General features: G+C 41.9%; 1 protein-coding gene across 4 annotated transcripts in view; it reads right to left on the bottom strand.

Moving 5' to 3' along the window:
- Positions 1–15,670, bottom strand: part of agrn (agrin) — a 471,240-nt gene that overhangs the window by 57,119 nt on the left and 398,451 nt on the right. For all 4 annotated transcript variants that reach the window (XM_068017055.1, XM_068017056.1, XM_068017057.1 and 1 more), the window contains 6 exons: positions 12,326–12,706; positions 9,183–9,314; positions 7,819–7,946; positions 6,312–6,426; positions 6,064–6,183; positions 186–551 (listed from right to left, as the gene is read on the bottom strand). In XM_068017055.1, the coding sequence (XP_067873156.1) occupies positions 186–551; positions 6,064–6,183; positions 6,312–6,426; positions 7,819–7,946; positions 9,183–9,314; positions 12,326–12,706 (1,242 nt within the window). The remainder of the gene's footprint in view (positions 1–185; positions 552–6,063; positions 6,184–6,311; positions 6,427–7,818; positions 7,947–9,182; positions 9,315–12,325; positions 12,707–15,670) is intronic.

Raw genomic sequence — 15,670 nt, 5'->3', positions numbered from 1 at the left:
GCTTAGAGATGACTAACAGCAAAGGGGACAAGATACCAAAGGCTATCTAAACACAATGCCAGTTAAAAGTCATCATCACCAGAAGAGAAAGAATTGGAAAGAACATGTCTTTGGACAAAAAAGAGTCTCGTCCTTAAACTCAATATTTAAAAAAAAGACCCCATTATCACTTTTGCGTTTCTTACTTTGCTCACAAACAGCTCCTCCCTTTCCAGCCGGGCAGCTGCAGGTATAATCCTTCCCATCATCTTCACAGGTGCCTCCATGGAGACAAGGCTGGGAATCACAAGGCTTGGGTGTCTTGATAAGAGGCGGTTTGGCATGAATTTCCTTGGAGAAAAGGGGCCTCCTCGTAGTGGCTGCTTTTGTAGTGGTTGAAGGAGTAGTAGAAAGCCCCTTGACCCGCTGATGGGTTTTAGGCCGTCTAGTGGTAGAGGGAGGCCGCCTGGTAATTGCCAGTGGGAGAGTGACCAGCGTGGGCGCAGTGGTTACCGGGATTGTGGTGGCTGCTGTGGTTGTGCTGGTGGTTGTAAATAGCACTGGTGCCCAATCTACAATAAAAATCAGCAAACAGGAAAACCCACATACACATTAAATTAAACCATCTGCCCCAAAAATGTATGGCAAAAGAATTAAAAACATATTCATAAATTACATTTACATAAATCACAGAATCGTTACACTGCAGAAGGAGGCCATTCAGCCCATCGTGCCCATAGTGGCTCTCTAAAATAGCAATTCCCTCAGTTCCGTTCCCCCGCCTTCTCCCCGTTACCCTGCACATTCTTCCTTTTCATACAGTTGTCTAATTCCCTATTGAATGCTTCAATTGAATCTGCCTCCACCATGTTCTCAGGCAGCGCATTCCAGACCATAACCACTCACTGTGTGAAAAAGATTTTCCTCGTGTCACTTTTGCTTCTCTTACCAAATACTTTAAATCTGTGCTCTCTCGTTCTCGATCCTTTCACGAGTGGGAACAGTTTCTCTCTATCTACTCTGTCCAGAATCTGTCCAATATTAATCATAACAACAAATTCCATTCATATACCATCTTTAGCATCGTAAAGTGTTCCAATGAGCTTCACAGGAGTGCTATCAGACAAAAATTAATTGTATCCACACAATAAAGTACTTTTAAAAATTAAGAATATATTTTTCATGTCCAATTCAGATCCATATAATACCACAATCTAGCTAATTTAACTTCTGGAGCTTCCAAAGCTGCAATCTATATTCATTTTTTTTGAGCTATACATTTTCCTGGGAGGATAAAGATACTCGCCCCGGCAAAAAGAAACTGTAAGACTCCTTTATCACCCAAATAGCTCGAAAAGGAAAGGCAAAAGGAAGGTGGTGCAATACCATCAGCATAAAGATTAGTAGTCCCTACGGTTTTAAGGGAATAACAAAATTTAAGAAACCTACTCTGTTCCCCAGATCATTTGAATTATTCAAGGACTAAGCAATGAACATAACATCTGCTACAAGGTATGAAAATAAAACAAACAACTAATGTACTGGCAGACCCTGCAATTTATAGTGCAGAACCCATTTCTCTCCCCCACTGGATTCCAAGGCTTCAAATACCAGCACAAGTTGGCGATGGCATTTCTTCTAGGTGTCTGTCAAAGGAAAACTATTCAGAGCCTATGTCCTACGCAGGCTTGTGAATTAGCACACAATGTCCAAGCCAGCCAACCAACATATCCCCTAATGCTAAAAGCCCTAAGCACATAAAGGGTGACAATACTTCATTCATCTGAAAGGTTAAGGGATGAAGCCACCCAAGTTTAAACAAAGCACTGGGGTGCATTTCTGGAGGAACAGAATTCAAAAGCAGAGAAGTTATGTTAAATGTATATAGGGGTCAAAATTCATTTTGGGCGGTGGCGCACTATGTGCGATAGCAGATTGGCTGCCTGTTATATGCAGTGCCTGATATTCCGTTCCATTGACTGCAACAGAACCTTGGTTAGACCACACTTAAGAGTACTGTAATCAATTCTGGTCTCCATATTACAAAAAGAATATAGAAGCACTGGAGAAAGAGCAAAAACGATTTACAAGGATAATACCAGAACTGAGAGGCTACTACTATCGGAAAAGACTGAACAGGCTGGGGATCATTTCTCTAGCAAAGAGACTGACAGATGACTTGATAGAGGTCTTTAAAGTTAGGAAGGTTTTCGATAGGACAGACGGACTAGTGGCAGAGTTCAAAACTAGGGGGCATAAATATGAGATAATTACAAATAAACCCTGTAAGGAATTCAGGAGAAGTTCTTTTACTTAGAGAGTGGTGAGAATGTGGAACTTGCTATCACATGGTGGTGGTTGAGGTGGAAAGCGTAATGCTAACTTGGAACTGTATCGCTGTCCTTTCACTGTTGCTGCGTCAAATTACTGGCACTCCTTTCCTAACAGCACTGTGGGTATACCCAAACCACAAGGACTGCAGCAGTTCAAGAAGGCGGCTCACCACCACCTTCCCAAGGGAAACCAGGCATGGACAATAAATGCTGATCTTGCCAGCGATGCTTACATTGCACAAATACATTAAAAAAATAAGTACATGAGGAAGAAAGAAATAGAAGGACATGTTAATAGGAGAAGATGAAGTAACTAGATTGAGTAGAGGTTTGTATGCAGCATAAATACACAAGTCTCCTCCCAGGATCAAATGGCCTGTTTCTGTACTGTAAATTCTATGGGTTGAAATTTCCGCAAGGAGGGGGGGGAAACAGGAGCTGGGACCGTTTTCAGGTCCCCAACCTGCCTCCGGGGGGGAAACTGATTAAGGACAAGATTTTCACGTGGATGAGCCCTTAATTGGCATGGAGACAGGTTCATTGTCCAATTAAGGGTGCTGGGTGGGCTCTCGAAGCTGGAGGGCCAATCACAGGCTCTACAGGGCGGCTTTTAGCTGTACCCCCACCCAAGCAGGCAGGGAGGGCCTGTAGGCCTTCGTGGAGTTCTAGTACCTCAGCCAGCTGATCTGCCCCCCCATCACGTCGGGAAACAGCAGGCCAACTGGAAAATCCCAGTCGACCGCCATTACCTAGCTTTAACAAGGCTCTTAACGAGCTAATTCAGTGCCTGCCTGCCTCGTGGGAGAATCCAGCCTTCCTGGGCTCTGAACCCCCGTTGGCCAAAATGAGTGACATTGGGAATGGGGTCGGGGAGCAGGCAAGCCAGTCTGCCTCGTACTTTTTGGCCGCCTCTGTTCCCAACCTTGGGGGGACCCGAAAATTCAGTCCAATGAGTTTCCAGTGGGCTTGTCTTGCCTCCAAAAGCATGAAGTCAGAAAATTCCCCCGAGAAAGCTTTGGTGAGAGAATTTTTCCATAGTTCCAGAACACTTAGAATATACCCCTAGACAAAAGGTTTGATTTAGATTTAGATTTAGAGATACAGCACTGAAACAGGCCCTTCAACCCACCGAGTCTGTGCCGACCATTAACCACCCATTTATACTAATCCTACACTAATCCCATATTCCTACCAAATCCTCACCTGTCCCTCTATTCTCCTACCACCTACCTATACTAGGGGCAATTTATAATGGCCAATTTACTTATCAACCTGCAAGTCTTTTGGCTGTGGGAGGAAACCGGAGCACCCGGAGGAAACCCACGCAGACACAGGGAGAACTTGCAAACTACACACAGGCTGTACCCAGAATTGAACCCGGGTCGCTGAAGCTGTGAGGCTGCAGTGCTAACCACTGTGCCGCCCACATTAATAGGAGACACATTTAACTTGGAATATAGTGCTTTTAAAATTCTAGCCTTTAACCAGGCAAATAAAATGCAATATTCTCTGTTTTAGATTCAGTACCAATTGATAGCAGCTCTACACCTGTTCTCTGTACTGCCAAGCTGCACAGTTTGTACATCATTTATATTCTATTATTTATATTATAGCTGCTAGGGTACAAGTGCTAATTGTGTGCAGACGCAAGGGGTACTACAACTGCCAGAACAAAGTAATTATATTCAATGGATGCAATCGCAAGTTTGAATAGATTTGAAACATATAAATTCAGAGGGAAATACTTCTAAAAAAAACATTGCATTTGGAGCAAGGGAAAGACAAATAGAAAAAAGACTAACATTATATGAAATACTTCCTCCCTAAAATAATCCTCACCATGGAAGTGGCATTAATTGCATCCACAGACAGACTCCTGGGCCTGAAACAGGAATCAATCTCGAAACAGCAAGCGGAGTGCAAAACCATTTATGCCTTTTCTTCAAAGTGGAACTCAGGCTTATTTCTGCTTTAAAATTTCAACAGCATACCTTCGCAAAAGCCAATAGTCTTCAAAGTGGACTGTCCTACGTAAATAGAACTTCGATCTATAACCTTCCCACCACCAGAGGGTGACAGTGGTATGCCTTCATTTAGTTCAAACTGGCTAGGACAACATCACTGCAGTTTATCTTATATTGTGTGGAACTTTCCAGAGAATTTTAGCAAATAAAACGAGAAAACAGCTGTTCCAGTTATCGGCCAAAGCTCTGCGGAGGTGTTCCTTTTTTAAAAAAAATGAAGGAACATCTGCAGAGCACAGTCTGATTTGATGAGGTCGTGCCACCAGAATGTGCTGCGAGATATGCTATCCTCCCCTGATGGTTAAAAATATTAACATTCCAGCAAGCTGGATTTCCCCAAAGTCCTACACAGGAGGTTCAGAACACTTGGCAGACAACGGTGTTCATTAGCAAATATTAAACTTTAAAAAACGGAGAAAGATTCCTTTCCTATGGCAGGCTGGTATGAAGAAGGTACATTAATACAAATCAAATTATATTATTGGGTTCAAGAAAAAAAACGGTCACTAATCAATTGCTAGAATTTTATAGTCTGCACCTTTAAAAAACAAAAGAGTTTATGGTAACCCAAACACACAAACTAAGGAGGTCCCCATTTCAGGTCTTGGCCTGTGCTGTCAAGTCTTAGTTGAGATGGTATTCCTGGAGGGATGAGGAAAAGAAACAATGGGCGGGATTTTACTGAGCTCCCGACATCGGGCTCCATGGAGAGGTTGGGGGGCTGAAGATTGTTCCGGCAGTAGCCCCCCCACACAGAGCGACGCCAGGAGTGCTGGGCCCGATTTTCCTGGTTGCAGCGAGGCTCCGTGGCCCCCAACACCACCCCCACCGGCCCCGCTGCTGGGCGACGGGACCCGGATTAACATATTCAAATTAATGAAATGAATATATTTACATAAAATCAACAGCAATCTTACCTTTGGGCCGCGATCTCCTGAGCGGCGGCCGGCACTCACGTGCCTTCAGCTTCCTGTTCGGGGAAGGCAGGCGCCACCGTGGTGGGGAAGGGGGAAACTTATGATTTTTAGTGCAGTTGTGGGGGGGGGGAACGGACTCTAAAACAAATTCCTAGTGTAGGGAGGGTGGGAAAGGCAGACCTCTGCACTTTGATCGGTTTGCGGCGGGAAAGGTTAAGTGTTGAAGGTAAGTGTTTTGGGGTGTGTGTGGGGGCGAAGAGGACAAATGTTGAATTTAATTGTTATGGTTGGGGGGGGGGGAAATGGTGATAGATTTATCGGCGGTACATTGGTGGGGGCAACCCTTTAAAAATTTAAATGACCAGTCAGGGCTGGGGCTGCCTTTTAAAAATGGTGCCAGGGCCTGAGCACAGGCATCAAAGAGCCCACCCCATCCACGTGATTGGGAGGCGGGGAGGAGCGGGGGGAGGGATGCCCCAACTGGCTCATTATCCTGGGCCACCACGAAGAAGATCGTGCCGACATAGCGGCGCTTGGCCTGCATGGGCGTGCTGCCATTTTTTCCACCTGCTGCCACTCACGGCGGGAAAGAAAATCCAGCCCTATAAGTATGGTTGCCAAGTAAGTGGTGTTGTGATGTTTCCCAAAGCTAAATGGCCCACTGATGCTCACTGAATAAGCCCAGACATGAAAAACCACTGCACTTGTAGAATCCCAGCCCACAGAGAAAGTCTTCACCTTCAGCAGCAAAGGGATGAAGGGAGAAATCTGAGCAGATGGAGAAGGACTAGAAAACAGAAAACACATTACCAAAGTCCACGATTTTGATGTTGTCCTGTTCTGGTTTCTTCACAATAATAGATTTCTTCCTGGAGAGCCTCACTTGCTGAAGTAAGGCCCTTTGTACATCACGGGAAGTGTAAATTGTTCCTGGGAAGATTATAAAACATAATATCGATAGATAAAACAAAAAGAAAGCAAGAACAAATCCAAAGTACACCTTTTGGCTCTTTTCTTGTGATTGACCCATGTGATAGGTTGGCCCATCGTGTACTTACTTGGATCAAAATGAACTTCAACAATGGTACGCAGAGAGTTGCTTGGCCCCAGACCACGGACTCGGACACTCTTAAAATCTTTCTTGACATTTGAGTTTCCCAAGAGTTCATTCAGCTGGATGGAGTTGAGAGTGTGGGACACATAGTTAAACAATCAGATGTTAGAAGGGATCCAAACTTGGCTGAAAACAATGCAATTAATCAATTTCTTTTCAGAAATTACCCATACCCAGATTGCGCATGGTTCCCAACCAGAATTTTGTGAAGAACAACCTCTTTGCTTGTGTTCTGTACTCATTTAAACACTCACCCCTCACCCCAATCCACTGGCTGACTGACTGCCCAATTTTAGGTGGGCCTCTAAAAGATAAAGAGTACAACCAACATGGACAGAAGGGAAAATCTGAGGGCAAATGACTCAACAAAATTCTCAAGCGGTTCCCAAAGATTAAGCAGATAATATTAGCAGATGCCATTTTTAAAATTCATTCCTGGGATGTGGGTGTCACTGGCAAGGCCAGCATTTATTGCCCATCCCTAATTGCCCTTGAGACGGTGGTGGTGAGCTGCCAGGTCACATGGTGTAGGTACACCCACAGTGCTTGTTCCACTGTGGTTTGATACAATTGAGTAGTTTGCTGCACCATTTCAAACAGCAGTTAAGGGTCAAACACATTGCTGTGGATCCAGAATCACGTATAGGCCAGGCTGGATATGGACGGCAGATTTCCTCCCCTGAAGGACATTAGCGAACCAGATGGGTTTTTACAACAATCCAGTAGTTTCATGGTCATTATTAATGAGACTAGCTTTTTATTCCAGGTTTATTAATTGAATTCAAATTTCCCCAGCTGCTGTGCTGGGATTTAAACTCATGTCTCTGGAGCAATAGTCTGGGCCTCTGGATTACTAGTCCAGTAACATTAACACTATGTTACCTGTAGTGGAGGGTTCCTAATGTGGACACAGGAGTGGGAAAATGGAGGAAACTCCATTACTGCCTTGTACCATGTTTGATTTAAATTTATTTTTTCTTACAACTGAAGAGCATCTGCTGTATATGTTCCGTATCGACAAAATGACAAGGTTTACTTTACTACATAATAAAGGCAACGGCAGTAACAGACTGAATGGAGGTGAATGGCACCGGGGAAGAAAAAGCACTTCCCACAGGTTGCTGGTGAATGAAGAGGCTAAACACAGTATTCTGCTGCACTAATACCCAATTCATTCTTCATCGAGAATAAAGAAAGATGACTGTGGGCCAATATATTCCAATGCATGGCAAAGAGATCATCTTGGGAAGTGAGATAAATCCACAAATTACTGGTCAGGCTTCAGAAACCAGTGCACAGCAAAACTTAGCAAGCCAATCTTTTCATTCCGAGGAATGGACAGTTTTTTGATAATTAAGCTTTACCCGGTATCCATGAACTTCCTTAGCCTACATATGTGGTGTAAATTAGAGGATAAGAGTATCATTCATCAGCTGCCAACTGTTACTTACAGCGCTTTCAATACTTCTGGCAGTTTCACCAAATAGTTCAGACTTAGGATCATCCATCTCTGGTGTGTAAAAAAGTTCCTGACCCTCAACCTCTTCCAAAATGAGAACTCCTTGGAATACCTTAGTAGCTGTTGAAAGCAAAAGCAAAGTGGGGAATCTGGCATTAATCGATACCCTAGTCAGCAACAATAAACAAGACTGCATCACTGGCTGATTTAAAAGTGAATGGTTGGTAGTGCCAGTCTTAGGGTTAGTAGGATGGTATATTCTTTGAATTAGTAGTTCAGAGGACGCTTGGAATAAGCGTACATGTAAATTTGGTTTGTAACAGAATGCCATAAATACCAGATGTTACCACAAGTTTTGCTCCACAGCTCCGAACTATTGAGGTTGGCAAGAAGTTAAGTAGACAAAGAGAAAGAGTCATTAGAGAAGAGGCAGGTTTAAACCAGCAGGAAATGAATAAAGAAATTAAGTTTCTAGAGCAGTCACTTCTACATAGAAATTAAAACACATTTTGCATCAGCGGCATTCAGATTCTGCACTTCCATGTAGGAATGAATACATCACTGATTGATTCAATTCCTTCTATTGTATGAAATATCATCATTTACTTAAGTTCTTGATTGGAGGTTTATGGAGAGGAAAAATTTCTAACATATTTGTCTGCAATGAATTTAAAATCTATAATTGTCAAAATAAGAAAACCTATTTACTAGTGCAATGTTTTCACTGCTTTCATGTCAAAATTTATTTTCAGAATTTTTGTGAATTTCAGGCTGTCTTTTTAGGCTGGGAATATGTGGGGAATTGGAAAGGAAAATAAACTGCCAGTTTACAATCAAAATCTGTTGAAATATTTTAACAAATCAAATGAAAAAATCACTAGGGATTTTTTGTTTTTATAATGTTACTATTGTGCTAAATGTTTTTACTAAATTACTGGCTCTTCCATTTTAACACTAAATGGGTTAACAGACTGTGTTCAGATAATGCAGTCAAAAATGTAACTTCATTAACCAGTGCAATAATGACACAGAGTAAATTGTACCCAATGGATCCATCAGGTGCCTTTTGTCTCTATATTGCTACAACTTCTAAGAGACTTTGGAATTTCTAGACCAGAATCAACTTTTAAGACAATAAAGCCTAAATTTTCTGTGTACCTGCGAAGGCAGTCCATGTTTTATCAATATGCACTGGCCTGGGCAAGGTACCATCAGCCTACACTGAGAACATTACGTCCAAATAATGCAGTTCACTTAATACACCACATTCTGATAAACACTAAAGAGCAATCAGCCCTTGGAAAATTGCTAATGATCTCTGCCAAGTGTGAATCTTGCTTTCTTCAAGGTACTTACGTGGACAATTGCTTCCCTCACCATCCACAGACGGTGTTTTTCCATCAGGGCAACAGCCGAACTCTGTGTTATCACACGAAGACCTTTCAATCGGGACAGGTGTTGGTGCAGCTATTAAGGACTCATTGAAACCTATAGATAACAAAGGCTAAACTATAACCTAGGTCAGCTGAATACTGAACTCCAAAAATTAGATGCTGTTAAAGGCATCTTTTTAATACTCGACTTAAGCCTATTAGCTCATTAAGGAATACTGGATCTGATAGTCTGACAAATACACACTGACATTAAACCCTGAAGCCAGCTATTTTAACATTATTGTAAATTGCATAAATTATGTTGTCCATATATTAATGCCAAATATGACAAACTGGAACCATTTTTACTTATCTACGTCCTGATCATATTAATCCATTCTTTCACATGACATCGATAGTGAAATTGAGCTATGTAATATTAACATATGAACATTTGACACGTCATATAAAATTACTTTGTCCACAATTTTATGAGGAATTAACATATTAAAAAGATAAATGGTTTAATACCATAAAAACAATGGGTCAAGGAATTTCGAACAAATCGGAATGATGGGCTGAATGGCCCCCTTCTATCCTGTAGGATTCTAGCATTGAGCATTGGAATACAATTACAATTTTAGTCTCATGGGTGTTTTATAGAAAGTGTGTTTAATAGACAAGAGGAGTGAACTTTTATCTAGTGTTTGTAAATGACACACCATAGAAAAAATGTTGCCTTGACAACCGATAACCTTCTACGATGTCATGAGGGCACTGCGAACCACGCACATCAATTCAATAGAGTTGTTATCACAGTCACTTCTTTAATATTCAGAACATTGTTAAATTATGTTTTATATCAATCCCCTTGGTGCAAATAAAGAATATGGTACAATTCTGTGTGCAGTAGTGACTCACCAGATAAACCCAATGTAAGGCATGAATTATTTAGTTGCATCTGTCTGCTTTGATAAATATTGAATCTAATGAATGTTACTCTACACCTCTATTTACAGCTACGGGTTTTCACGTATGTACAACTTCACAGAGTTACTTGAAAGAAGTACTAATGACAATTCCAGCACTGCATTTGAATTCCAATTTTACATTTTGAGCTTCAGTTTACAGCAAACAGGGACAGATCATGTTCAAATGCAACAAGGGCAGAGGTCTCACACATCAGACCACATGGTTGCTGGGAGAACCTACCGGTAAGTTTTACTTTCAATGGGAACGATTGATTTCCTACTTGATTTCCTCCCTTTCCTGCTTGAAAGGTCCAATTTAGCAAGTGGCCGATGACTCTGTTTCATATTCTAGGGGCAGGGAGAGAATTGTAGGCAACAATGCTGCATGGGAGACAATCCTGTAGACTGTAGGAAGTTTGTTTAAGGTTTCACTATTAGCATTTGTGTTGATCCGTAATATTCAGGCTACGCTAGATAAAATACAGCTTCAGGTTACTTAGACAAGTCTGCAAGTATTATGCCAAGTTGCCACTTCAGGAACCCAATTTCTGCCTTTTATTTTGTCACATGAGGCAGATGTCAGTTCATCGAGCAGTTCTTTTACACTTCTGGACTAGTTTTAATCGCACAAGGGGCTGAAGAGGAATTTCAAAGATCTTTTTCCCCAAATCGACCTTTTTTTAATATCTGTTTTTTTCACCTCTCCCAGGAGATCCCTTGATTTTGGGTGGAGTGGGGAGTGTATATATTGAGATGCACAAGATATCACAAATTGTGTCAGACAGGCTGGATGGACCAAAGAGTCTTTTCCCGCCTGCCTTTATACCATGTTGTTCTATTATTGGTATAGATCTCAACTAAAATTAGCAGTTGTAAACGTTTACACAAAAGTGGCAGCATTACACTTGATGGACCTTTCAGCTCAAAGATTTACAAACCTTCGACGATTTGTTTTGTTCTTTGGGGATGTGACGTCGCTGGCAAGGCCAGCATATATTGCCCATCCCCAACTGCCTTGCGAAGGTGGTGGTGAGCCACTTGCTTGAACTGCTGCAGTCTGTGTGGCGTAGGTACACCCACAGTGCTGTTAGGAAGGGAGTTCAAGGATTTTAACCCAGCGACAGTGAAGCAACAATGATATAGTTCCAAGTCAGGATGTTGAGTGGCTTGGAGGGAAACTTGCAGGTGATGGTGTTCCCATGCGACTGTTGCCCTTCTCCTTCTAGATGGTAGAGGTCGCGGGTTTGGGAGGTGCTGTTGAAGTTGGCTTGGCAAGTTGCTGCAGTGCATCTTGTAGATGGTACACACTGTTGCCACTGTGCGTCGGTGGTGAGGGAGTGAAGGTTTAAGGTGGTGGATGGGGTGTCGATAAAGCAGGCTGCTTTGTTTTGGATTGTGTCAAGCTTCTTGAGTGTTGTTGGAGCTGCACTCATCCAGAAAAGTGGAGAGTATTCCATCATACTCCTGACTTGTGCCTTGTAGATGGTGGACAGGCTTAAGGGAGTCAGGAGGTGAGTTACTCATTGCAGAATTCCCAACCTTTGACCTATTCTTGTAGCCACAGTAGTAATATGGCTGCTCCAGTTAATTTTCTGGTCAATTGTAACCCCCAGGATGTTGATGGTGAGGGATACAGCGATGGTAATGCCATTGAATGTCAAGGGGAGATGGTTAGATTCTCGCTTGTTTGAGATGGTCATTGCCTGGCACTTGTGTGGCTCAAATGTTACTTGCCACCTATCAGCCCAAGCTGATAATTATGAATTAGATCAACCGCATTTCACTTAATTTCACATAGTGAGCTACTCATTGACTTAAATCCACCTAAATAGCTGAAGAGCTTTCAAGCACAAAGGTGGTTTATCATCCCATACATAAAGCAGTGCTGCATGATCACATACCAATAAGAAGGGAGGAAACTCTTGCTAAGACATAATTTGGATTTCCTCCTGTAACCTAGAGTTGAGCTGCTTTGTGCCACCAAAGTCAACTTTTTTTTTGAGGGGAGGTGAAAGAGATAAGACATTGGCTTTAAATGTTCCTATAATTCTAAGACAACATAGTTCTATTTCAGTACTCTGTACAGCACTTCACAAGAAACAAACACTCTCATGCATCACTGACTATTTTAGCAAGCATAATTAATTCACATTACCCAAAGGCTCTACTCCACTAGCTTCTAGATCACCACTTGCTTCAAGATCTGTATCCCCACTGAAATCCCCACTGCCTGACTGATCAGGGGGTTCAGATGAAATGACTGAGGTTGTAGGCCAGGCAGTGGTAGGGTAGGCAGTGACAAAAGGACGTCTCGTTGTCATGGCTCGGACGTGTTGTCTTGTGGTATGTGTAGGCCGTGCTGTGGATCTAGGAATGAGCATTGCTTCAAGAATTGAAGAGTCCTCCTTTTCAACCCGTGATGTCAGTATGATTTCTTCCCTTGTTGAAGATGTGACTGTTGATAGGGACATTTTCGACCATTTGGTTGTCTGAGTAGAGTGTGTGGTAGGAGGAATGGCTAGTCTCGATGGAGTTCCTGTATGGAGAGGTGAGATGGTTTCTATAGCGTTATAGAAGTAAATGAATGTATGTTTAGGAAAGCATAGCACCAAAACAAATATAGGTAATAGCAGGCTTTATGAATTGGACACTTAATTCAGGAAACCCCTTTATCCTAAAAAAAAGTGAAGTGCATTTTAAGCTACGCATGCACACAGCTCAGTTTCAGAATTTTATCAGGCAGGTAAGTAAATCTAACTTGTGAAAGCACAAATCTTTTTGCATTCAGTCTTTAACTCTTTGAGACAGCACAACCAATGTAATTTGTACGAAGTATAAGATGGTTAAGGTTAACTGCAGAGTAGCAGATGGTCTCACATCTTTTTGGGCTCATACACAAGAGACAAGGCCATTAGCCCTTGAAATAGCCCCCAGAACAGTGAACAGACAGCATGGAGCTCAACAAAGCATCCATTATTTTACGTGCAGTTGTTCTCAACAGATGATTGCTTTTACATAAATGTGATTATCATGGCAAGCAGGTTATGAACCCAGTCCAGGTAATGCAAGAGTTGCAGTTTCACAATGGACATTTGACCTAGCAATTATCAAATTATAAGGACAAAAAAACCTAGATATTTAAATGCAACACATATTGTTTTTCAGGGATAAAAGAGGTAAATACCTATATATTATATTTAGAACATAACAGCTGTTCCATTTCCTAAAAAGCACAGCAGTAAATGTTTTTCTGCATCAATGGCCATTATGGCCATGTAACACAAGATTGCCGTATCCACCCATGTCATCACATGAGAACAATTGGGGTCTACCAAGAGATGACTGCAGACAATGGCAAAATCCAGAGCTGCAGGAAAGGTTAGAGAGCTGTAGCCACTTGGAAATAAAACAACTGATACACACACACATGTATAAGGTGCCCATTGTACTGGGACCCTGTTCCAGAATGCGAATCTTATACTTCCAACGGCTAGTGCAACTTCCGCTGTCATGGCCTGGCATGTTTTCCAAATCTGGACACAGTGTGGCCTCAGAATTCGCTTCTATTCTTAATTCCATAGTCAACAGCTGCAGGCATGATTTACTTCTACTGCAGTTCTCGAAGGGTAAAAGAGGAAATAACAGCATTTTAATTCACAGGCACTAAAGGGAAAACAGCTGGTGGAATTCACAGTTCCTTTGCTACAGTACTGTCTCATGCACTATTTACTGAATAGTTCAACATTCGTGACTCTTGGAATAACTGTTGGAAATAATTGTGGATCTAACAATCCCTGTAACAGAATATGTGTGTAATCATCAATGAAATTGTGGTTTTAAAAATACTGCAGGGGAGCAACAGAATAAAGTGGTAGTATGCACTAACCCATTAGCATATATTTAACACAGAACAATGATTACCAGATGTTATGTGTTATAAAGTGGAATTAAGGCCACAATCAGATAAGCCATGATCTTATTGAATGGCGGAACAGGTTCGAGGGGCCGAATGGCCTACTCCTGCTTCTATTTCTTATGATCTTACATGCAGCCAGCACTTACTAAGTGGCAGCACCCTGACTGGCTAGGTCAATAAATGAACTGCCTGTTGTGGTACTGAGTCATGTAGATAAAGACGATCTTAGGTTCAATCCTTTGGTCTTTGCTGAGTTTTCCGGTTTCAGCTAGGGCAAAAGTTGTGGTGTCTCAGTTCGCCTCAGGATTGGTGGGCTCAGGAAGAGGCTCAGTTGTGATGCCTTTTCCATCTGAGCAGCACTGCCAACATCGAATTGTCTCACACGTGACAAAATGCCACCTTGGGCAAAGTGACGGAAGAGGCTGCTGGCACCAACAAAACACAAGTCCACCCCTTCAGGAGAGCAGGGGGGAATATCAGAAAAGAAACGTAAAATAAAAATACAAGCGTCTGCTAAACAACATGACCTGAATTCCATCAGATAATTACCTTTAAATTAATCCAGCTGATAGTTGCTTCTTTTTAAAATATAAAACATATGTATAAAGTTTAGGGAGCCGTAAGATTCAGTTTTTATTTTGCTGGGAGGGATGGTCAGGCATTGACACAATTTGTTAATACATTTCACAGCATTGATGTATGCTGATAGTCAAAGGGAAGGATCAACAATTGCAAAAGTACTGCAAATGTATCAATAATCTGCAATCTGATTCCTGCAAAATCCTATGCCCATGGGTAAATTCACCCGTATTGCATTCCTAGCAGGGAGCCATGTTCGAAGGGACCGCTTGCTGGTGACAGGGCTTCAACACAGTAGTGCTGATTCTCTAAACTGCACTCGCTTCAAGAATAGCTCTCCAACCAGGCGCATGGGACGATTGAATTTATCCATGTATTTATCAACAGTTCTTTCCAGACACTACTTCCCCATAAGACCACTCCATCAAGCCCATGACCAGCACAGCATCTGGTTAGACACATCTACTTGAATGCCGGCTACTCATTGTAAGTTCAAGCTGCAAACAGCACACTCACATGGAAAACATTCTTCAACTCTCTCGTGGTTCGTATGAATTTTCATTTGAGTATCTGAAATCGGATGTGAAAGCTGGCTATCTTTGATGCAATGCTCAGAATGAATTGATGTTGGTGACTGAAGAGCAAAGAAATCTTCTGTACATAAACATGTTCTTTGCAGATGTATTTTTACTTTGATTTCAGTACATATCAGAGTCCTAACTTCTGAGATTTACCTGAACAGGTGCATTATGTTGTGTTAAAGCCCAAGATTTAGTTAGAATGGTAATTGTGTCATACAGCTCGATATACAAACAGTTCCATTCCAAATTATTTTGCATGCGTGTACCATCTGGTTAACAGATTGGAAGAGCCTGGATTCTACCAAGTTACAAGGATAACAATACAGCAGCACCTCATCTACATAAGGTCAGCCATTCATTCTTTTTTGCCTGTAGGAAGCCAACATCAAATGTATACTTGAGTCACCTGAAAGCAACTTTTATA

This window comes from Heterodontus francisci, chromosome 37, assembly GCF_036365525.1.
Source record: "Heterodontus francisci isolate sHetFra1 chromosome 37, sHetFra1.hap1, whole genome shotgun sequence".
NCBI classification, from domain to species: domain Eukaryota; kingdom Metazoa; phylum Chordata; class Chondrichthyes; order Heterodontiformes; family Heterodontidae; genus Heterodontus; species Heterodontus francisci.
This window is presented reverse-complemented; position numbering and strand designations above follow the sequence as displayed.